We start from the raw sequence: 22,275 nt of genomic DNA on the forward strand, positions 1-22,275 counted from the left end.
GTCATAAGTGCCCTGAGATCATGTCTGGTAAGTTACAGGGAGGGCTGGAAGCCACTGCGGCTGGAGCAGCCAGTGGTGGGGACACTGGGAAATGAGGTGAGGGAGGTGCTGGGGCCTGGGTCACATGGGAAGCCAATAGCTGTCGGTGTTAGTTTTCTTTTTTGAGGGGGGCGGGGCTGCATTGGGTCTTTGTTGCTGCGCGCGAGCTTTCTGTAGTTGTGGTGAGCAGGGGTTACTCTTCGTTGCGGTGCGTGGGCTTCTCTTGTTGCGGAGCACAGGCTGTAGGCGCGTGGGCTCAGTAGTTATGGCTCGTGGGCTCTAGGGCGCAGGCTCAGCAGTTGTGGCGCATGGGCTTAGTTGCTCCGCGGCATGTGGGATTTTCCTGGACCAGGGCTTGAACCTGTGTCCCCTGCATTGGCAGGCGGTTTCTTAACCACTGCGCCACCAGGGAAGTCCTAGTTTTCATTTCTTTGTTTCCAGCCATCATCTCTGCGTATCTTCTTGCCTCCATCCCGAACTCTCTTCCCTGAGGGGTGTGAGGGGTTGTGGGCAAGGCGAGGAGGTAGTAGATGTGTCTGCACGTAGGGAAGGGAGGACGGTTTGGAGTGGGGGGAGGTTAAAGCTGGTGGACTGAGGTACTCTGGAGTGAAGAGCAGGAACTGGCCTAGTGGCTTGATGTTTTGGTTTTTTGTTTTTTTTTTTTGCGGTATGTGGGCCTCTCACTGTTGTGGCCTCTCCCGTTGCAGAGCACAGGCTCCGGACGCGCAGGCCTAGCGGCCATGGCTCACGGGCTTAGTTGCTCCGCGGCATGTGGGATCTTCCCGGACCAGGGCACGAACCCGTGTCTCCTGCATCGGTAGGCGGATTCTCAACCACTGCGCCACCAGGGAAGCCCGATGTTTTGGTTTTAAAATGACCCTTTCTTCCTCTAGTATGAAATACTGGTCGTCTGTGGCTTCGTTTTTTTTTAGATTCAGAACAAGGTAGGAGTCCAGATCTGTCTTACTCTCCATACAGCTTTCTTTCTTGCAGCCCTTCCTGACATTCCCTGATGCACATAGACCTTGGAAGAAGATATGAGGCCGATACGTGGCCTGGAAACCTCCCAGGGCTCAGGGCAGCCAGGAGATCCCCTTACAGCAGTTTTGAATGCCGGTCCTGGTTGATGTTTTGCAGAGAGGAGAACCTGATCCCATATTCTCCAGACGTACAGATCCACGCAGAGCGGTTCATTAACTATAACCAGACAGTTTCTCGAATGCGAGGTATCTATACAGCTCCCTCGGGCCTGGAGTCCACTTGTTTGGTGAGTAGAGCCCCAGCCCAGCCTGTGCCACCTTGTCCACAGCCACCCTGTGTGACACCTGCTCTTTCTTTCACCCTTGGGAAAACAGCTGAGGAGTCTGTTTCCTTTGTGACCGGAGTCTGTGGTTGTGGCGGGTCACTGGTGCCTTTCTTACGGATTTCTCATTCCCTCTGCCTTCCAGGTTGTGGCCTACGGTTTGGACATTTACCAAACTCGAGTCTACCCATCCAAACAGTTTGATGTCCTGAAGGACGACTACGATTATGTGCTAATCAGCAGCGTCCTCTTCGGTCTGGTCTTTGCCACCATGATCACTAAGAGACTGGCACAGGTGAAACTCCTGAATCGTGCCTGGCGGTAAAGACCTGAGACCCACTGCCGGAGAGCCGAGAGCCAGGGGGAGTGAGGGTCAGACAAGAAGCCGCAGCTGCAGTTTGACAGGTCAGGGGAGGATGTGTGTTGGACACTCGTCTCAGTTAAGAGCTCTTTGGAAGAAGCTGGGCTCCCGTGGAGACTCCTTTTGGGATACGTCTGATGCGGAGTCATTGGTGGTGGATGGAGGCTGAACTCACTCTCTCAGCCGAGGTCTCAAAGCATCTTGATGGACTTTCCCCCGGAGTCCCAAGGCCATCGCCGTTTCCCTTCTGTGCCCATCCATGAATGTTGTGTGTTTTTGAAGACCTCCAACAGATGCTTCTCTGTTGTGAGGCCTGTTTAAATTGATGTTGGTTTGCCTTCTGTTTCTCGGGTGTATCTGGAAAGCCTTCTTGATTGTTCCCCTGCTCCTTGCTTCAAAGTCAGAAGGGAACTCATATTGACAACTCCACCTTATAGGTGCATTTGCTGTTTTACACTGGGGAGAAAGAAGAGCCATCCTTAGCTGAAGTTTGAGGACTGATGCAGCCTCTCATGGCTTCTCTCCAAAGTTACTTTGGGTCGAGGAGTCTATGTGTGTGTCGAAACTTGCCTCTCGTTTCGTGCTCCCATTCATCAGTGGGCCACCCATTCTTAGATTCAGTTTATTGAAAGCCAAGTGCATAATACTGTCTCGGTTTGTAGGTCATTGTCGTCCAAGCTTTTCGCCTCGGATATGTCGGAGCTGAGGCCTTTTCAGTACTACTGAATTGTCTGAACCTTGAAGAGATTTCAAGGGAGGAAGGCAAATCTGTCTGTTTCACAGTCCCTCATAATCTCTCGTTTCGCTCACAAGCTGGTCTAGTCATCTTAGAACCTAGATAGAGAAAGTTGTTCTTTTTTAAGAACCTCATTATTTTTAGTTATAACATGTGGATTACTATACTTCTCTTAAAATGAGCAGATTTTAAATCTTTTTTTTTTTGGTGGTACGCGGGCCTCTCACTGCTGTAGCCTCTCCCGTTGCGGAGCACAGGCTCCGGACGTGCAGGCCCAGCGGCCATGGCTCACGGGCCCAGCCGCTCCACGGTATGTGGGATCCTCCCGGACCAGGGCAGGAACCCGTGTCCCCTGCATCGGCAGGCGGACTCTCAACCACTGCGCCACCAGGGAAGCCCTAAATCTTATCTTTAAAAAAAAGAAGAGAGAAAAGGGTAGGGGTAGGAAACTGGCATCTTGTGGGTAGCATTGTTGATTGCCTGGGCTGTTGTCTCTGCTACAAACTAAAGATGTCCTAAAAATTTTCCCTTGTTCATGGATTTGGGGAATGATGGCATTTTTCTTTACTGTGAAGAATGACATGTACAGAGCGCCCTGTTGGGAGAGAGATACGTTTAAGTGTTTGAATAAAGTGAATGATGTACGACATTGTTCAAGTCCTTTTTTGTGGCTTTGGAACATATTGAGGCTACTTCTGCATTGGAGGGGGACAGAAAGCTATGCAGAAATGGAGTGAGTGCAGTATTTTAATTGGGAAACATGCCAATTTAATCATCTAAGAGTTGTGTTATTTAAAAAACAAAATTTTTTCTCTCTGTGGTCATATGCTGATGGTAGAGAAGGAAGAGAAGTGAAAATAATTTTACTTTAAAATAAAACTGTGAAATTGGTTTTAATGAATGAATGAATATCTGAGTATCTCCAGAAAAAATAGACATCTGTTCATCCTGACTCAAGGCATACATATTTTGTTTAAAGTGATCTGAGAGATGGGAATAAGTACAACTTAAAAAAATTCTGCCCTAGTTTTGAGAAAGCCTGGCTGGAATTTTGCCTGTCCTAAGTAAATGTGTGCAAGCTGCATCGTTAACTATTACCTTGCTGCCTGCTCTGCTTACATGGCCCAATAAGTCTGCTAGATTCTAGTTTTCATTTACCCATGTGTGTGCCAGAACCTGAAAGAACAAGCTGATGGGAGGGAAGTTATCTGCCTTTTCATAAGATTCCCTCTATTTCAGCTTTAATCATAACTATTTTACTGAAAGTTACCTCAAAGCAGGCAGTTAAAATAGCTAATGCTAACGGCATGGTCAAATCTAAGTCTTCTTAGTTCTCAACCTTTCTTAATCTCAAAGCAGCACTTGCTTCTGACCAGCTATGCTCAGCCTCTACCCATGGCCTTTTGAAACTGCTTCCTCTCAGATCTCTGATGTGTTTTCTTTCTTTCTTTTTTTGGCCTTTTTTTTTTTTTTTCTTCTTTTTGACCGTGCCGCCTGCAGTGGAAGCGAGAAGTCCTAACCACTGGACTGCCAGGAATTCCTGTCTGATGTGTTTTCTTGTCCTCCTCTTTTTCTGTGTGTATCCCTAGAGCCATGTGTTTTCCCCTGCCTTCATAAAATAGGTTAATTTGGGCGCCCCCTGGAGTGTTTCACTTAGAGAAGTAAGTTCTTTAGTATTTTTTATGTCATTTTTTTATTAGTTTGGTCAGCATACAAGATCTTTTGGTGTAAAATTTTGCCACTGAATAGTATTTAATGATTCTCAGTCCCTGTTGGGAATAATGTAGAATGGTTTGTGGCTATTGCTATAATTTCTCCTTAGCGTTTGACTCTGGACAGTAATCAGTGATTGGGGAAAGTGTGTGAATTAAACACAGAATTGCAGCTAGAATGTTTGGGATTGGACTTCCCTGGTGGCGCAGTGGTTGAGAGTCTGCCTGCCGATGCAAGGGACATGGGTTCATGCCCCGGTCCGGGAGGATCCCACATGCCGCGGAGTGGCTGGGCCCGTGAGCCATGGCCGCTGAACCTGTGCATCCGGAGCCTGTGCCCCGCAACGGGAGAGACCAGCAGTGAGAGGCCCCCGTACAGCAAAAAAAAAAAAAGAATGTTTGGGATCAGTAAGGGCCTTTTTAAATTTTGATAATTTTTTTGGAGGAGGGGTTTAAAAAGTAATGTGTTATGCCCCACTGATCCTCTTCAAATTATAACCTATTGATTTAACACCACTTTAAAAGTGGTGATACCTGCTCCCCTTCTCCCAGCAGAGAAATTCGGCGAGCAGGCTAATGTGCAGTTAATACAGTTTTATATATATTCCATCTTTTCTTCAAGCTTCTCTCAAGTCAATCCCTAGATGAAGCCAGACCAGCAGAGAACTAGCTGTGCATCTAGGTTGAATTTGAGGGGACAGTATTTTGTCATAGCCTATCCTTAGGAATGGATTTTAGAACTTGGTGCTGCATTTATTCTGTTAAGGACATTGTTTATCATATTATGTAGAGCACCAAAGAGAAATTTCCCTCTTGTCTTGGTATCAGGAATAGTTGTATCTCTTAAGTCACTTTAAAAAAATCTTCTTTTCCTTGATTTTAAATAGAACATGTACATTATTTTTTTTTAAAAAGTTAAAATTCAGGGCTTCCCTGGTGGCGCAGTGGTTGAGAATCCGCCTGCCGATGCGGGGGTCACGGGTTCGTGCCCTGGTCCGGGAAGATCCCACATGCCGCGGAGCAACTGGGCCCGTGAGCCGTGGCCGCTAGGCCTGCGCATCCGGAGCCTGTGCTCCGCAACGGGAGAGGCCACAGCAGTGAGAGGCCCGCATACCGCAAAAAAAAAAAAAAAAAAAAAAAAGTTAAAATTCAAAAATTAATATGGGCTAGTTCTAATATTGATTACCCATAAGGGCACTGATAGTCCAAGTTTAATGTTCTTGTATACATACTCTTTTTTTTTTTTTGCTGTACGCGGGCCTTTCACTGTTGTGGCCTCTCCCATCGCGGAGCACAGGCTCCGGACGCGCAGGCTCAGCGGCCACGGCTCACGGGCCCAGCCGCTCCGCGGCATGTGGGATCTTCCCGGACCAGGGCACGAACCCGTGTCCCCTGCATCGGCAGGCGGATTCTCAACCACTGCGCCACCAGGGAAGCCCCATACTCTTTTTTTTTAAAAAAAAATTTTATTTTTTGGTTGTGCCCCATGGCTTGCGGGATCTTAGTTCCCCGACCACGGATTGAACCCGGGCCATGGCAGTGAAAGCCCTGAGTCCTAACCATTGGACTTCCAGGGAATTCCCCATACATACTCTTTCTTAACGGCATCATGCTATTTAATTCTGCTACTTGTTTTTTCAACTGATGCATCTTAATCATCATGTATTTGTAGAGATTCCCTAAATCCTTTCTGGAACAAAGTATGACAGAAAAAAATACTCAAGTCCTATCATATGTATTAGAGACTTCAATGCAAGTCACCTAACTTCTCTGAGTGTGTTTTACCATTTGTGTGAGGGCATAGATTACATGGTCTGTAAGGTCTTTCAGCTCGGAAATTTCAGATTTGTAATTTCACTTCCTTTATAAATTGCCTTTTCTGGTAAGAGCGTATTACATAAACTACAATTATCAGGATTATACCAAGACTTATTTACAGATTTCTGTTTATTTAAAATTTTGTTTTAAAGTCATGAATCTATCTTTCTCTATATTCTTTACTTGGAATGCATTCTTCCCTTCTCAAAATCTGGTTTGTCTGAAATCTAAACTCCATAAATCCTTCCCTGTTGATTTTGGCTACCAAGGACCTCCGAATTTCCTGGCGGCTAACCACACAATTTCCTGAATGATGTATCCTAGCATTTTATTATTTCAGTCATTTTGTGTCTCCCAGGGATTGTCAGACTGTTTTCTGAATTCTCCACAGTCTTAAGCATGAAGCTGCTACTTGACAAATAGTTCCCCAGATGGTTATACCTTCTTCATAGAAGCCTTAGGACATTTGTCCCTAGTTTCTTAAGTTTCTACAGTGCCTTTGGTGACTTAATAAGGAATTCTTATATTGACTGAAATGCCAAGAGGTAGTCCTACCCACCTTTCCCCGGTGTGCCTGGAGCTCTGACAAACCCTGCTTTACTACTTAAAAGAAATGCTCATAAGATCAGGATGGGAAATGAGCTTCGTGGTACCGTAATTTCCATTTTAAAAAGGGAAGGTAGGGCTTCCCTGGTGGCGCAGTGGTTGAGAATCCGCCTGCCGATGCAGGGGACGCGGGTTCGTGCCCCGGTCCGGGAAGATCCCACATGCTGCGGAGCGGCTGGACTTCCAGGGAATGAGCCAGGGCCGCTGCGCGTGCGCGTCTGGAGCCTGTGCCCCGCAATGGGAGAGGCCACAACGGTGAGAGGCCCGCGTACGACAAAAAAAAAAAAAAAAAAAAAAAAAAAGGAAAGGTATCTTTTTGGTATTATATTTATATGTACTTATAAACAAACGAAAAAAAAGAACTTTGATTACTCAGACTCAAAAGTCCAAATAGGTTTTGGAAAACACTATTCTTTATAACAACTGCCTTAACATTCAAAAGTTGACAATTATCATTCCATAATTAAAACAAGGTAGACAACATTGTGCACTTTTATTTTTGTAAAATGTAAACTGAGAAGTACCATCTACCTTTCAATAATGGAGATACTGGTACTTTGTATGCATGAACTGCTTCCATTTTTGCTGCTAAGTTCTTTATTTTAAAAGATTATAGAAGTTAAAAAAAATTTAAGCAATGCTAAAAAAATTAAGGCGAGTCTCCCCTTCAAAACCTTCCCCAACCCTCTATTTCCCGGAGATAACCACTGAACAATTTGTTTTGCATCTCTCCAGACCACATAATGTTCTGCAACTCGATTTTATCATGTCCCATATCATGGAGAGCTGTCCATATTAGGAATATAGATATCCCACGCCCTTTTTTTAGTGGCCACAGCGTTGAAATTTTTTTCTAAAATTTTTATTGCAGTACAGTTGATTTACAATGTCATGTTAGTATCAGGTGTACAGCAAAGTGAATCAGTTATACGTATATATATATGTGTCCACTCTTTTTTAGATTCTTTTCCCATACAGGCCATTACAGAGTACTGAGTAGAGTTCCCTGTGTTATACACTAGGTCCTTATTAGTAATTTATTTTATATTTATTAGTGGATATATGTCAATCCCAATCTCCCAGTTTATCCCTCCCCACCCCCCCTTACTTCCTGGTAACTGTAAGTTTGTTTTCTACATGTGTCTCTATTTCTGTTTTGTAAATAAGTTCACTTGTACCTTTTTTTTTTTTAGATTCCACATATAAATGATATCATATGATATTTGTCTTTCTCTGTCTGACTTACTTCACTCAGTATCACAATCTCTAGGTCCATCCACGTTGCTGCAAATGGCATTATTTTGTTCTTTTTTTATGGCCGAGTAATATTCCATTGTATATATGTACCATATCTTCTTTATCCATTCCTCTGTTGATGGACATTTAGGTTGCTTCCATGTCCTGGCTATTGTAAATAGTGCTGCAATGAACATTGGGGTGCGTGTATCTTTTCGAATTATGGTTTTCTCCAGATGTATGCCCAGGAGTGGGATTGCTGGATCATATGGTAGTTCTATTTTTAGTTTTTAAGGAAGCGCCGTACTGTTCTCCATAGTGGCTGTACCAATTTACATTCCCAGCAACAGTGTAGGAGGGTTCCCTTTTCTCCAAACCCTCTCCAGCATTTATTGTTTGTAGTTTTTTGATGATGGCCGTTCTGACCAGTGTGAGGTGATACCTAACTGTAGTTTTGATTTGCATTTCTCTAATAATTAGTGATGTTGAGCATCTTTTCATGTGCTTTTTGGCCATCCATACATCTTCTTTGGAGAAATGTCTATTTAGATCTTCAGCTCATTGTTTTTTTGTTTGTTTGTTTGTTTTTGGTTGTGCTTGCCCCATGGCTTGCCAGATCTTAGTTCCCCAACTAGAGATTGAACCCTCAACCTTAGCAGTGAAAGCATGGAGCCCTAACCACTGAACTGCCAGGGAATTCTGTTCTGCCCATTTTTTTATTGGGTTGTTTGTTTTTTTGATATTGAGCTGCATGAGCTGTTTGTATATTTTGGAGATAAATCCCTTGTCGGTTGCTTTGTTTGCAAATATTTTCTCCCACTCTGAGGGCTGTCTTTTCATTTTGTTTGTTTTCCTTTGCTGCTCAAAACCTTTTAAGTTTAATTAGGTCCCATTTGTTTAATTTTCATTACTCTGGGAGGTGGATTGAAAAAGATCTTGCTGTGATTTCTGTCATAGCGTTCTGCCTATGTTTCCCTCTAAGAGTTTTATAGTATCCAGCCTTATATTTAGGTCTTTAATCCATTTTAAGTTTTTTTGTGTGTATGGTGTTAGGGAGTGTTCTAATTTCATTCGTTTACCTGTAGCTGTCCAGTTTTCACAGCACCACTTACTGAAGAGACTGTCTTTTCTCTGAAATTCTTAAGTGTTATTCCATTAGGGATTTATTTTTAAAATAAATTTATTTTATTTATTTACTTTTTGGGCTGCTTTGGGTCTGTTGCTGTGCACGGGCTTTCTCTATTTGCTGTGGGCAGGCGGATACTCTGTTGCGGTGCGTGGGCTTCTCATTGTGGTGGCTTGTCTTGTTGCAGAGCACAGGCTCTAGGCATGCAGGCTTCAGTAGTTGTGGCACATGGGCTCAACAGTTGCGGCTCATGGGCTCTAGAGTTCAGGCTCAGTAGTTGTGGCACACGGGCCTGGATCAGGGCTCGAACCCATGTCCCCTGCATTGGCAGGCGGATTCTTAACTACTGCGCCACCAGGGAAGTTCCACCATTAGGGACTTTTATGAGATCAGTTGAATACTCTTTCAGGTAAGTCTCTCTTGTATTATTTAGACCATCCTTCCAGTAAGGGTTTATAATAACATAAAGAATGTGTACACCCACCTCCTCAGTTTTTAAGGAGTTTGGGTGTGATGTCAGTTGAGACGGACCTTCAACCAAGAAGCCATTTTCCCACCAGTCCTGAGGCTTATCGAAATTTCTGATCTCTGATACTGGGAATGTGCCTATTCCGGGAGAGACTGAGACCATTTAGGAAGGTGTCTTTATAAAATAACCACAGACTCATATTGAAGCACTTTTTTTTTTTTTTTTTTGGCCACGCTGCGCAGCTTGTGGGGGTCTCAGTTCCCCAACCAGGGATTGAACCTGTGCCCCCTGCAGTGGAAGCGTGGAGTCCTAACCACTGGACGGCCAGGGAATTCCCTGAAGCGTACTGTTGACTATAACATGCAATCCGAAAGAATGAAAGTTAAGAAAGCAAAAATACATGTCCTAGGTACACTCATATCAGCCCATCATACTTCTTTATAGTTTTAGTGATATTGTACATCCCATGTGCTGTGATAAGATAACCTACACTAGAAGACTGATGACCAGAATGCCAGCTTATTGATGACAGTGAAGACTGTAAATGCAGAGGAGTAGACTACTTATGTCTGCTAGTTGAAATATATATTCTCGCCTATGAAAAAGCCTGGAAAATAAGTCAACATACTATTATAAGTTTGCTTGGTTATTATGGACTTAGAATAGGGGGTGTGATATCCTATGCATGGTTTTTATCATAGATATATATCTGCAGGAGAGACCAGAATATTCACTTCCGCTGATCAGGACAGCCCTTCCTCATGCCCCAGTAGTGCTAATACATACAGTATAACCATTGGATTCCACTCTTCCTAGACTTTATGTACACTACTTTCTTTCTGTTAAGTGCCTGCCATATGTCATTACACTCATGACATACTAACCATGTTTTCCTAATCACCAAGTATTTACAACTTTTTTCTTTTAACTTTTTATTTCTTTTTATTTTTATTTTTTTGCGGTACGCGGGCCTCTCACCGCTGTGGCCTCTCCCGTTGCGGAGCACAGGCTCCGGACGCGCAGGCCCAGCGGCCATGGCCCACGGGCCCAGCCGCTCCGCGGCACGTGGGATCCTCCCAGACCGGGGCGCAAACCCGTGCCCCCTGCATCGACAGGCGGACTCTCAACCACTGCGCCACCAGGGAAGCCCCTAACTTTTTATTTTGATACAGTTTCAGACTTAGGGAAGGATTACAAGAAGAGTCCTAAGAATTCTGATACCCTTCACTCGGATTCCCCAAATGTTAACATTTTCCACCTCTTTGCTTTATTCTCCCTCCCATCTCTCAATGTAGCTTTGCAATAGAGTACATAAACCAGCATGCATTGTTATTTTAAATTGAAGTATAGTTAATTTACAATGTTTCAGATGTACAGAAAAGTGATTCAGTTATTTTTATACCTGTATATACATATATATATACTTTTTCAGATTCTTTTCCATTATAGTTTTACGAGATACTGAATATAGTTCCCTGTGCTATATAGTAAATCTTTATTTATTTATTTATTTATTTATTTATTTGCGTTACGCGGGCCTCTCACTGTTGTGGCCTCTCCCGTTGCGGAGCACAGGCTCCAGACGCGCAGGCTCAGCGGCCATGGCTCACGGGCCCAGCAGCTCCGCAGCATGTGGGATCTTCCCAGACCAGGGCACGTACCTGTGTCCCCTGCATCGGCAGGTGGACTCTCAACCACTGCGCCTCCAGGGAAGCCCTTCTTGCTTTCTTTTAAAATTTATTTTCGTTCCTTGCCCAGCCACTTGGGCTTAGAAGAGAACTAGTATTTTAACTCCCTCGGGTGATAATTTATAAAAATTACTATTTTTAGTTTCTATCTTATTTTCTGGGCCAAAGTATTAGAAGCTTATGTTTCATCTAGAAGTCTTTTTTACTCCTCTATTTATCCTGTTTCTTTCGTTATCTAAATTTAGAAGTGGATGCCATTCCAAATCTTTTAAAAATATTTATTATTTTTAAAATTTATTTATCTATTTGGTTGCGCCGGGTCTTAGTTGCAACCGTGGGCTTCTTAGTTGCGGCATGCATGCGGAATCTAGTTCCCTGACCTGGGATCGAACCCAGGGCCCCTGCATCAGGAGCGCAGTCTTAACCATTGCGTCACCAGGTAAGTCCCCATTCCAAATCTTTGTAGCAATACAAGAACAAACCTCCAATACTGAAATTAATGTGGTATTTATAATGGAAGGGCATTACCCTAGAATGCATTCTTCCAATCTACAAGCCTGAAATATTAAAAATATACCAAAAAAATTGTTTAGGTACAGGTGCAAATCTCCCTGTGATAGTCTGCATTTGCCTTTTTTACTCTTTCGTACAGCTGCAGCAGATGGAGGGGGATGGAGGACTCCGGACGCGCAGGCGCAGCGGCCACGGCTCAAGGGCCCAGCCGCTCCGCGGCACGTGGGATCTTCCTGGACCGGGGCACGAACCCGTGTCCCCTGCATCGGCAGGCGGACTCTCAACCACTTCGCCACCAGGGAAACCCTCATTTGATCTTTTATTTTTTTCTGAAGCCTCTCCAAGAGAACCTTTGCAGATTAATTTTGTCCTTTGGGTAAAATAAAATTAATGTCCCAAGAGCCACTATAAAATGCTTGGTCTCCATCTCCTTAGGATTCTGTTTCTGTATCTTGTAATACAGTGATAGTTACTGTGTTACAGAAAGGTTTTTTTCCCTGTCTTTCATCTTTCATCTTTTTTTATGTTTAAGGAAACTGCTGTTTTATTAACCCCTGATTTAAGACACTAAAGGAAAAGCCCTACTGTTATCACTGAAGCCATGTTTTCCTCCGAGACTGGCCTTGACTTGACTGAATTTTATTTCTAATGTAAAATAGCTCTTTTCTTACAGAGTCTAGATTGAACACCAGGTACCAATTTATTTATCAGCATTACACGGGGACTAAAAGGTGCTCCTCCAAACCAGGGGGGAGAACTTCAGGGCTTTCAGAATTTTCAAAACTTCTTCACAGTTCTTGTGAACATTTTTTGATTTGGGTGGACGGTGAGCCACAAGGCCTGGAGCTTGAAGTCATCCACCAAGAACTCACACACAAGAGGGCCCTCAAGGCATGCATACCTTTCCTTAAGGCAAACTGCTTTTCCCTCTGAGATCGGGAACCCAGATTATTTTTTATTGGCAAAAATATAGACATTATCCTGTGGGTAAAAGTTCATATTCTTTCAGTTCAGAGTAATGATTGTAAACTTGATTGAAGAACTCGGGAGGAGAATGGATGAATAGAGCAAGCAATCAGTTTTTTTTTTTTTTTTTTTTTTTCCATTTCATTCAAGTTGATATTACAGTAGTACATCATTATACCACATAGTAAGAGCATTGTTGTAAAGAATATTAAATAAATAGCACTCAGCAAAACAAGACAATAAGGCAAGGCTAGGATTTGGAGTTTAGGAGAGTTAATATTTCCTAAATTGAAGTTAGAGAAGTCCAGGAAATTGATAATTCTTAGGACAGTCTTATAGGAATATGTGCCTTTAAGAAGTTTTTTAAAAAAAATTCTTTTCCATTGTTTTATTACAGGATATTGAATATAGTTCCCTGTGCTATACAGATCTTGTTCATCCATTCTATATATAATAGTTTGCATCTGCTAATTCCATCCCTCCCCCATACACCCTCCCCCTTGGCAACCACAAATCTGTTCTCTGTCTGTGAGTCTGTTTCTACTTTATGGATAAGTTCATTTATGTAATATTTTAGATTCCACATATAAGTGATATCATATGGTATTTGGCTTTCTTTCTGACTTCCTTCACTTAGTATGATAATCTCTCGGTCCATCCATGTTGCTGCAAATGGCATTATTTCATTCTTTTTTATGGCTGAGTAGTATTCCATCGTATAAAGAAGTTTTATTATTATTATTTTCAATTTTATTTATCTATTTATTTTTGGTTGTGTTGGGTCTTTGTTGCTGCATGCTGGCTTTCTCTAGTTGCATTAAGTGGGGGCTACTCTTTGTAGCGGTGCGCGGGCTTCTCATTGTGGTGGCTTCTCTTGTTGCGGAGCGTGGGCTTCAGTAGCTGTGGCTCACGGGCTCAGTAGTTGTGGCTCATAGGCTCTAGAGTGCAGGCTCAGTAGTTGTGGCACACGGGCTTAGTTGCTCCATGGCATGTGGGATCTTCCTGGACCAGGGTTCACACCCATGTCCCCTGCATTGGCAGGTGGATTCTTAACCACCGCGAGCCTCCAGGGAAGTTCCTATAAAGAAGTTTTTAACGAAGAATTAGAAAACATAAAGAACAACCAAACAGAATTGAAGAATACAATAATTGAAATGAAAAATACACTAGAAGGAGTCAATAGTAGACTAATAGTAGTCAATAGCAGACTAACAGTGACTAAAGGGTCACTGAAGAACAGATCAGTGAGCTGGAAGACAGAGTAGTGGAAATCACTGCCGCTGAAGAGAAAAATGAAAAAACACTGAAAAGATATGACGACAGTTTAAGAGACCTCTGGGACAACACCAAGTGTGCTAATGTTTGCATTATAGGGGTCCCAGGAGGAGAAGAGAGAGAGAAAGGGCCTGAGAAATATCTGAAGAGATAATAGCTGAAAAGGTCCCTAACCTGGGAAAGGAAACAGTCACCCAAGTCCAGGAAGTGCAGAGAGTCCCATACAGGATTAACCCACAGAGGAACACACCAAGACACACTGTAACCAAAATGGCAAAAATGAAAGATAAAGAGAGAATATTAAAAGCAACAAATAACATACAAGGGAACTCCCATAAGGCTATCAGCTGATTTTTCAGCAGAAACTCTGCAGGCCAGAAGGGAGGGGCACAATACTTAAAAGTAATGAAGGAGGAAAAACCTACGACTACTAAGCATACTCTACCCAGCAGGGTCCTCATTCAGATTTTTTTTTCTTTTTTTCAGGATTTTATTTTATTTTATTTTCTTCAGGTCTTATTGAGATACAGACCCACAACACTGGGTAAATGTAAGGCGTACAGCATAATGATTTGACTTAAAATCATCATAAAGGGATTATCACAATCAGTTTAGTGGACATCCATCATCTCATATAGATACAAAGTGAAAGAAAAAATGTTTTTCCTTGTGATGAGAACTCTTAGGATTTATTCTCTTAAGAACTTTCAGGGCTTCCCTGGTGGCGCAGTGGCTGAGAATCCGCCTGCCGATGCAGGGGACACGGGTTTGTGCCCCGGTCCGGGAAGATCCCACATGCCGCGGAGCGGCTGGGCCCATGAGCCATGGCCGCTGAGTCTGCGCGTCCGGAGCCTGTGCCCCGCAACGGGAGAGGCCACAACAGAGAGAGGCCCGCGTACCACCAAAAAAAACAAAACAAAACAAAAAAACTTTCATTTATAACATACAGCAGTGTTAACTACATTTATCATTCTGAACTGATTCAGATTTGATGGAGAAATCAAAAGCTTTACAGACAAGCAAAAGTAAAAGAATTCAGCACCATCACATCAAACCAGCTTTACAAAAAATGCTAAAGGAACTTCTCTAGGCGGAAAAGAAAAGGCCACACCAGAAACAAGAAAATTACGGATGAAAAGTTTACATTCTTTCTTTGCTAGTAGAAAAAGGGGGGAATGGAACGTTGCCTGGCAAATAGCAAAGAGCGATGCAAACACGAGCTGGTAACATTACTAATGATGGTAATCAAAACATAAAAGGGATTTCAGCGCGAAGAAAGGACTGGTGATTACAATAATAGCGAGAGGTAGTGTGAGAAGGAGAAAGAGTTTTGCAAACTGAAGCGCTATACTGTAACTGTTGGGAGTGGGGAGGGGTCATCAGGGAAGTGAGGCAGGTGAGTGTGACTAGGCTTCGACGGCCTCTTCTCGTCCTCAGCTTTCTTGAGCCGGGGCCATTATATTCGTCGATGCAGGTCCACTTCGCTGCCTTGGTCTAGTCAACTGAAACCAAGTCCCAAACTCACCTCTCCGGAGTGCCCGAAAGCCACAGACCTCCCATTCTCGGGAACGACTTCCAGCCCGCTGGCGCGGAGCTCAACGCTCCCGCCCTCACCCGAAGGACTACGTCCTGCGCAGGCGCATCCCCTCGTCCCTGTCCCCACGCCGCGTCACGCTCCCGCTGCGAGAGGAGAGGGAGGCTGTCCTCGCGCGTCGCGTATTTTGGCTGGCGACTGTGTCGCCCAGTCTGACGCGCCGATTGCGTCACTTCCGCCCCCTCCCGGGAGGAGGCGCTGGGCCGGTGGCAAGCCCCCGGAGGGAGCCGCAGTAGTACGACGGAAGATGGCGACGAGCGGCGGCGAAGAGGCGGCGGCTGCGGCGCCGGCGCCCGGGGCCCCGGCAACGGAGGCAGACACGACCCCGGGCTGGGAGGTGGCGGTGCGGCCCCTGCTATCCGCGTCCTATTCCGCCTTCGAGATGAAGGAGTTGCCGCAGCTGGTGGCCTCAGTCATCGAGAGGTACCGGTCGGCGTCCCCGGTGGGGCGGGAGCCGGGAGGGGGAGGGGAGGTAGTGCCAGAGGATCTGGACCCGCTGCCCGGCTACCTCCTGAGGCTCTGGGACCGCGGCCCTGTCCCCGGCTTCGGGGCTCCCCGGCCCTGGGAGAGGAAGGCTTTCCTGGTGTTCTTCCGCCAACCCGGGTAAATCCTGTGCCTCAATTTCCCTTAAGAGCAAAACTTTTGAGGACGCCCTCTCGGGAGGGCGTGGCCGGGCTGGTTTCGGAGTAATTTTGAGATGCATCGACCTCGTAGGGGAATGTTCCCAGGGCTGCCCCCTATGTTAAGGTCAAAGCGCTGATGAGTTTGCATTTCTCGTCCGCGCTCATCCCCCTGGCCTGGGCCGTAGCGGAGCCCGGGGTTTAAATTGGAGAGCTACCACATAATTTAATAACGGTCTCCCTGGTGCTGTAATGACTTGGGGCCACGTACTGTTTCTGTGACTGAAGCCACTAGTTATCATTGATGACTTTCTTTTCAGGTTGCACTTATGGTATATTGCTACCGTAACGGTCTTTGATTAAAAACATTTCAGTGTTATTCTGAGAGGTCATTTTCCCACTGAAACTGTATACTCGCCCTCTCTCTCAATAAAATATCTTTAGATTCTTACCAGCGGGACTGTTTATTGGTTTGCTGTTCCATGAATTTTTCTTTCTGAGATTCTTAGATTGTGAGAGTTTTGTACATACAAGGCCAGTGATATCACAGTGCCTGCCTTTTCCTGTCTTGCCTTCCTCAGAGCAGTCTTTCATTAGTTTAATGGTAGACCTGCCTTTAAAGCTAGTCTCACTTTCATTTTTCTAGCCAAACCTGACTTGAGCAACTTTCTGCAATTGCTAACTGAGTCATTTTAGCTTCATGCCAACAAGAGTATACCTACATGTTATCCAGAAGGTTAGAAATTGCTATTTATTACTCAAGGGAAGCCCATGGTTTGACACATTGTCTACTATAGTGTTTATTGTTAGGTTTGTGATAATTTGGATGAGGTTTAAAAAAACAGAATAAAATAATGGTTTGGTTTGGTAAGTTCACAGTTAACTTTACAGATGGATTGTCCTATCTAATTATTAAGCCAAGAATGTTCGGAAGATGTAAACAGATATCAAAGATACTGCTCTCAAATTATGTAGTCTTTTTATAACTGTTTTAAACATTTGGATTAGAGGTATTTTTCCCAAATTACACTTGTCGTGTTACTTAGAATGGTCAGTGTTCCACTTTTTAGAACATTTGTTTTTATGGACATGAGCTGAGTAGGTAATAAAGTCATTTGTTGACACCCTGGCCCATATTTCCAGTATCATGGGCCCACGCCTTTTAAACTGTAATAGTTAAGCAACTCCCTCCAACCTGTAGAAGGAGCCAAAACCAAATATGTCAAGGTACGTTTGAATTTTGCCAAATAAGTGATAGTGGCCCCTCTTGCACTCTGTATAGCTAAGATAATCAAGGGTTGCCTGCGTTTATAGACACTAATAAGACCTCTTTTCATGGTTTGGAAAAAAAATCCAAACTGATGGCTGTTTAGTATCACATAGTTTTATTGGAAGGCAAGATCCTTGAAGTGTCTATTCTTGGTTTTGTGGCTCAGTCAACTTTGGAAAGCCTGTTATGTGTCCTCTTCAGGCTCTCTGAGAGCAATATGATCTGAAGGTTGTTCTTATTGTCTGAGAGGTCATTTTCCCGCAGAAACAGGTTTTTCTCTCTCTCCCCCCCTCCCTCCTTCCCTCCCTCCCTCCCTCTCTCAATAAAATATTTTCAGACTCTTGCAAATGGGACTGTTTATTGGTTTGCTGTTACATGGTTCTGTAATTTCCAGAAGAAATATCTGGCTTACAAGTTCTTTACAGTTAGAACAACTAAACATATCAGGTGTTCAGTTTGGTGTAGAGGTCAGCACATTTTTTCTGTAAAGGATCAGAGTAAATTTAACTTGCAGGCCATACGGTGTGTAGACTAGTCATCTCCGCCATTGTATGGCGAAAGCGGCCATACACATTACATAAATAAATGGGTGTGGCTGTGTTCCAGAATCTTATTTATGGGCACAAATGTGAATTTCATGTGATACTTACATGTCACAAAATGTTCTTCTGATTTTTTTCCAGCCATAAAAACACATGTTAAAAACCATTCTTTTTTTAAAAAAATTCTCTATTGTATTTATTATTTTTGGCTGTGTTGGGTCTTTGTTGCTGCGCGCGGGGGCTTTCTCTAGTTGCGGCGAACGGGGGCTACTCTTCATTGTGGTGCACCAGCTTCTCATTGCGGTGGTTTTTCTCGTTGTGCAGCACATGCTCTAGGCACGTGGGCTTCAGTAGTTGTGGCATGTGGGCTCAGTAGTTGTGGGTCACGGGCTCAGTAGTTGTGGCTCACAGGCTCTACAGCTCAGGCTCAGTAGTTGTGGCACATGGGCTTAGTTGCTCCACGGCATGTGGGATCTTCCCGGACCAGGGCTCGAACCCGTGTCCCCTGCATTGGCAGGTGGATTCTCAACCACTGCACCACAAGGGAAGCCCCTAAAAACCATTCTTAAATAATGGGCTGTACAGAGATACGTGACTGGCTGTATTTGACCTGCAGGCCAACCCCTGGTTTAGAGCACAAAAATTAATACCCTGCTATCAATATTCTGTTTCTCAAAAGTTTTATTTGCTTTTCTTAAAAAAAAAAAAAAAAAAGGTGTCAGAGTTGTGGAATTATTTCTTGAACATCAAATTATGGCCACTGAGTATAGAACCAGGTCAGAGCCAGCACTGTACAGATGCCGTGGCGTGCTTCGCTTTGCAGGTAATCAAAGGTTTAGGTGCCTAGGCGGCTACGTTACCTCTGTGGTTGTTGCTCCCAGACAGTCCCGTGTTACTTTCTGTGGTTATGCCTTCCATGTTTTTCTTTCTTCCCTCCAGGGACCTTCTATTTTTCTGTTGCAGTCTGCTACTCTCTGCTTCCCTTTTTTTTTTTTTTTAACTTTTTTTTTTTTTTTTTCTTTTTGATGTCCTGGCTCCATCATGTCAGCTCTTATTTCCTATGCAGTGGCCTGCTCATCCATTGAATTCCTCCCTTTTTGACCTTTGGGGATGATGGCACATGCCCTGAGAGACTCCTCTACCATTCTACTTTCTGTCTCTATTCTTTCATACTACTTTCTGCCTCTATTCTTTCATACTTTTATAGTTGGAATTGACCTTTGGCTTTGAAGAAAAGGTAGAAGAAATAATTCCTAGATCCAGACCCTGTTTATTTTTTTTTTGGCCGCACTGCGAGACTTGCAGGATCTTAGTTTCCCAACCAGGGATTGAACCGGTGCTCTTGGCAGAGTACTAACCACTGGACTGCCAGGGAATTTCCTGGACCCTGTTTGTTAAGTTTGACTTTGTAACCAAACTGAAACAAAGGAGGGATTAGCATGGACAAATTGGGAAGCATACTCTCAAAAGTGTCATTAGATTTTTAAAGGAGAAAGATACCTGAGTTTACTGAAAGGGGACTTCATTTCTACTGCTTGTTGATAGCATGTCTTTTAGTAGTAAAGATTGAAAATCTTTTAAACACCATTACTTTTCTAGACCAGAAATGAAGCTAGAACTAGCTTAATGGAGCACATGCCATATGTAGGCTTAATTGCTTAAAGTGTAATTGCTGAATGTAGCCTTTATATACTACCCAATACAGAATTCCTTCTTTAAAAATGTATTTATTTATTTGGTTGCTCCGGGTCTTAGTTGTAGCATGGCACACCGGATCTTTTTAGTTGCCACATGCAGGATCTAGTTCCCCGACCAGGGATCTAACCTGGGCCCCCTGCATTGGGAGCGTGGAGTCTTACCCACTGGACCACCAGGGAAGTCCCCAGAATTCCTTTCTTAACTCTGTGCAGGATATGTTGGTGAGAATGGTTCTCACTGAATAATTTGACTGAGTCTTTGTAGATTAAAAAAAAAAAAGAAAAATAGCCCCTTTCCCCTGAGCCAGTCCTTCCTAGGCTGTCCTGCCTTTCTTAGTGATAAGCCTCCTTGAGTCCCTGCCTCCCAGCTATTTGATAAAATTTAGACTGAGGAGACCTACTTGGGAAGGCAGAAGCTGTTACATTACAACATCCCCATTAGATAATGCACAGTCATTTTCTAAAAATCTCTTAAGGGAGACAGGGCTACACTAGTGCCATCATCAGCCGAGTTCATGATTGACCTACAGAAAGAAAGCCAGCCACCAAATGATACGTGTATATAGTTAGTTGTGAGATTAGGTAATGTTTCCATGTCTCAGTATTACATCCCCTGCAGGTTTGTGGAGAGTGTGAGGGATGTATGTGAAAACTTTCAGTTCTTTGGTTAACATGTATTAGGTACTCTGACACACAGCAGATGGTCAATAAACATATATTTTTAAAATGAATGTAACTCATTAATGTATTCGTTATGCTTGTTTCATGATTCTAAGTATCTTGAAACAAGCATAATAGATTCTATACTTGGGAGTTTATGATTCTGATGAGGGGAAAGGGCTTTGTAGAGTTTCCACAGTTTACAACAAAGATATAAATAGTAATCGCTTAAGAGGGAGGAGGAAGGTGAATCCTTAGTCTTTTATTTTGCCCCATCAGATTTTTCACCTCTTCCTAGAAAAACCCAGATATTTCCAGATGCTGGCCAGTTCTTTTTTACTTACATGTCAAGTTGGACTTCTCTGACCAAATTGTACTTCTGCTTAGCTGCTGTTTCCCTTTATGCTCTACATTGTATTTATTTTGTATGGAGTAAAACCACTTCAGATTCCTTGTCTTTTCAGCAGTGTTTGAGGCTCTGTGATACTTTTGTTGCAGAGTTTGTTAGGCGAAGCAGACGTTTGAGGAAAATAGCTTGACTGCCTAGAGGAGAGATATTTTTACCTTGAAATCTCCTTATTTTTCTTCCTGTCATATTTGCCTTCAATTTCTGCATTCTTCCCCTTCCTACCTACCTAACGTCTTGCCCTTTCTTCCATTTTTCCATTTCTTTGCCTCCTTTGGTGACTTGGTGTCTGTCACGTTCTTGGGAAATGAGGGTGGGGTAAGGAATCGAGGCGGCACATCTTCATCAGGGTACTCAAACACACTTGTTTCTTTAGAATCAAGAGATAACAACATTGTCCTTTGGGCCACATGTCCACCTGCCTACTTTTTTTTTTTTTTTTTTAAAGAAGGCACTCCGATATATTTTCTTTTTCTTTTTTTGGCCACAACGTGCGGCATGCGGGCTCCCAGTTCCCCGACCAGGAATCTCACCCTCGCCCCCTGCATTGGAAGGGTGGAGTCTTTTTTTTTTTTTTTTTGCGGCACGCGGGCCTCTCACTGCTGTAGCCTCTCCCGTTGCGGAGCACAGGCTCCGGACGCGCAGGCTCAGCGGCCATGGCTCACGGGCCCAGCCGCTCCGCGGCATGTGGGTTCCTCCCAGACCGGGGCACGAACCCGCGTCCCCTGCATCGGCAGGCGGACTCTCAACCACTGCGCCACCAGGGAAGCCCGGAAGGGTGGAGTCTTAACCACTGGACCGCCAGGGAAGTTCCCCACCTTTAAGTCTTTTTAAAGCTGATTTCCCTAGGTTTGTCCTTACTTGTCCTAAGCAAATCGTAAGTTGAGCCTCAAGACTGCTCCATTTTTCTCTATTGCCAATGTCCATCTTTCCCCAAAGTGTGTTCTTTGTTCTTGATTGGAATAAAGCAGTTGTGTATTTCTAGGGCCGGAAGTAGGGTTTGTTAAATCTTAATAGGGCAGCATTGAACCAGGCAATTAAATGTGTTTACTCCTATATTTTGGATATATTTTATTATCTGAATGGGAATGAAAGCAGCAGAATAAGTTCGTTCTTTGGATAGGCAGTTTTTCTCTTAGTTTTGGTAAACCTGTTCAGTTGAAAAACGTGGGGGTAAGCAGCTCTGAAACTTTGAAATAAAGCAGAGAAGGTAAATACTTAGTAAAATGGATCAAATTACAGGGTGGGGAAACCTTAGAACAATGAATGCATAAGTGTAAGGATGGGAGTGAAGGAACAGCTATTCATAGGAGGTGGAAGCAGGGGGTTGGGGAGTTCTCTGCTGAATGTGATGTGACCCTCACCAGTGTGATGGCCCCTGAAGCTTTGAGTGTTGCTTGATGTTTTAAAGTTTTTGTTTCCTTCTTTTTGTCCATCTGACAACTAGGGAGAAATGATCCTTGATGGGCAGGGAGGTTCTTGCACGTCATAGGTGCTCCATAAATATTTTTTCTTGGTGAAGGAGTTATTCCAAGATAAGGAACTGATCTTTGATAAACACCCGTTTATCCTTGATAAATCTCCAAATAGCAAAGTGTTTGCAGTGCCAGACTCTTAAGTGTTGTTTGAGTTGATTCA

General features: G+C 43.8%; 2 protein-coding genes and 1 long non-coding RNA gene across 14 annotated transcripts in view; 2 read left to right on the forward strand and 1 right to left on the reverse strand.

Annotated features, from left to right (window-relative positions):
* The window catches only part of EMC1 (ER membrane protein complex subunit 1), a 24,806-nt gene extending 21,718 nt beyond the window's left edge, over window positions 1-3,088 (forward strand). For all 6 annotated transcript variants that reach the window (XR_010837129.1, XR_010837130.1, XM_059064607.2 and 3 more), the window contains exons 22-23: window positions 1,177-1,306; window positions 1,488-3,088. Coding sequence is in view for 4 of the 6 variants with exons in the window: in XM_059064607.2 (XP_058920590.1) it covers window positions 1,177-1,306; window positions 1,488-1,667 (310 nt within the window). In the remaining 2 variants the exon portion in view is untranslated. The remainder of the gene's footprint in view (window positions 1-1,176; window positions 1,307-1,487) is intronic.
* Window positions 3,089-12,288: 9,200 nt separating this feature from the next.
* LOC131757290 (uncharacterized) lies at window positions 12,289-15,515 on the reverse strand. The gene is made up of 2 exons (XR_010837758.1): window positions 15,374-15,515; window positions 12,289-13,651 (listed from the first exon to the last, which is right to left on the reverse strand). It is a non-coding gene; the product is annotated as an uncharacterized lncRNA (long non-coding RNA).
* Window positions 15,516-15,634: 119 nt separating this feature from the next.
* Window positions 15,635-22,275, forward strand: part of UBR4 (ubiquitin protein ligase E3 component n-recognin 4) — a 129,353-nt gene continuing 122,712 nt past the window's right edge. For all 7 annotated transcript variants that reach the window (XM_067016265.1, XM_067016274.1, XM_067016303.1 and 4 more), the window contains exon 1: window positions 15,635-15,865. In XM_067016265.1, coding sequence (XP_066872366.1) covers window positions 15,690-15,865 — 176 coding nt within the window. In that variant the 5' untranslated portion in view covers window positions 15,635-15,689. The remainder of the gene's footprint in view (window positions 15,866-22,275) is intronic.

The sequence above is a fragment of the Kogia breviceps genome, chromosome 1, assembly GCF_026419965.1.
Source record: "Kogia breviceps isolate mKogBre1 chromosome 1, mKogBre1 haplotype 1, whole genome shotgun sequence".
In the NCBI taxonomy this organism is placed as follows: domain Eukaryota; kingdom Metazoa; phylum Chordata; class Mammalia; order Artiodactyla; family Physeteridae; genus Kogia; species Kogia breviceps.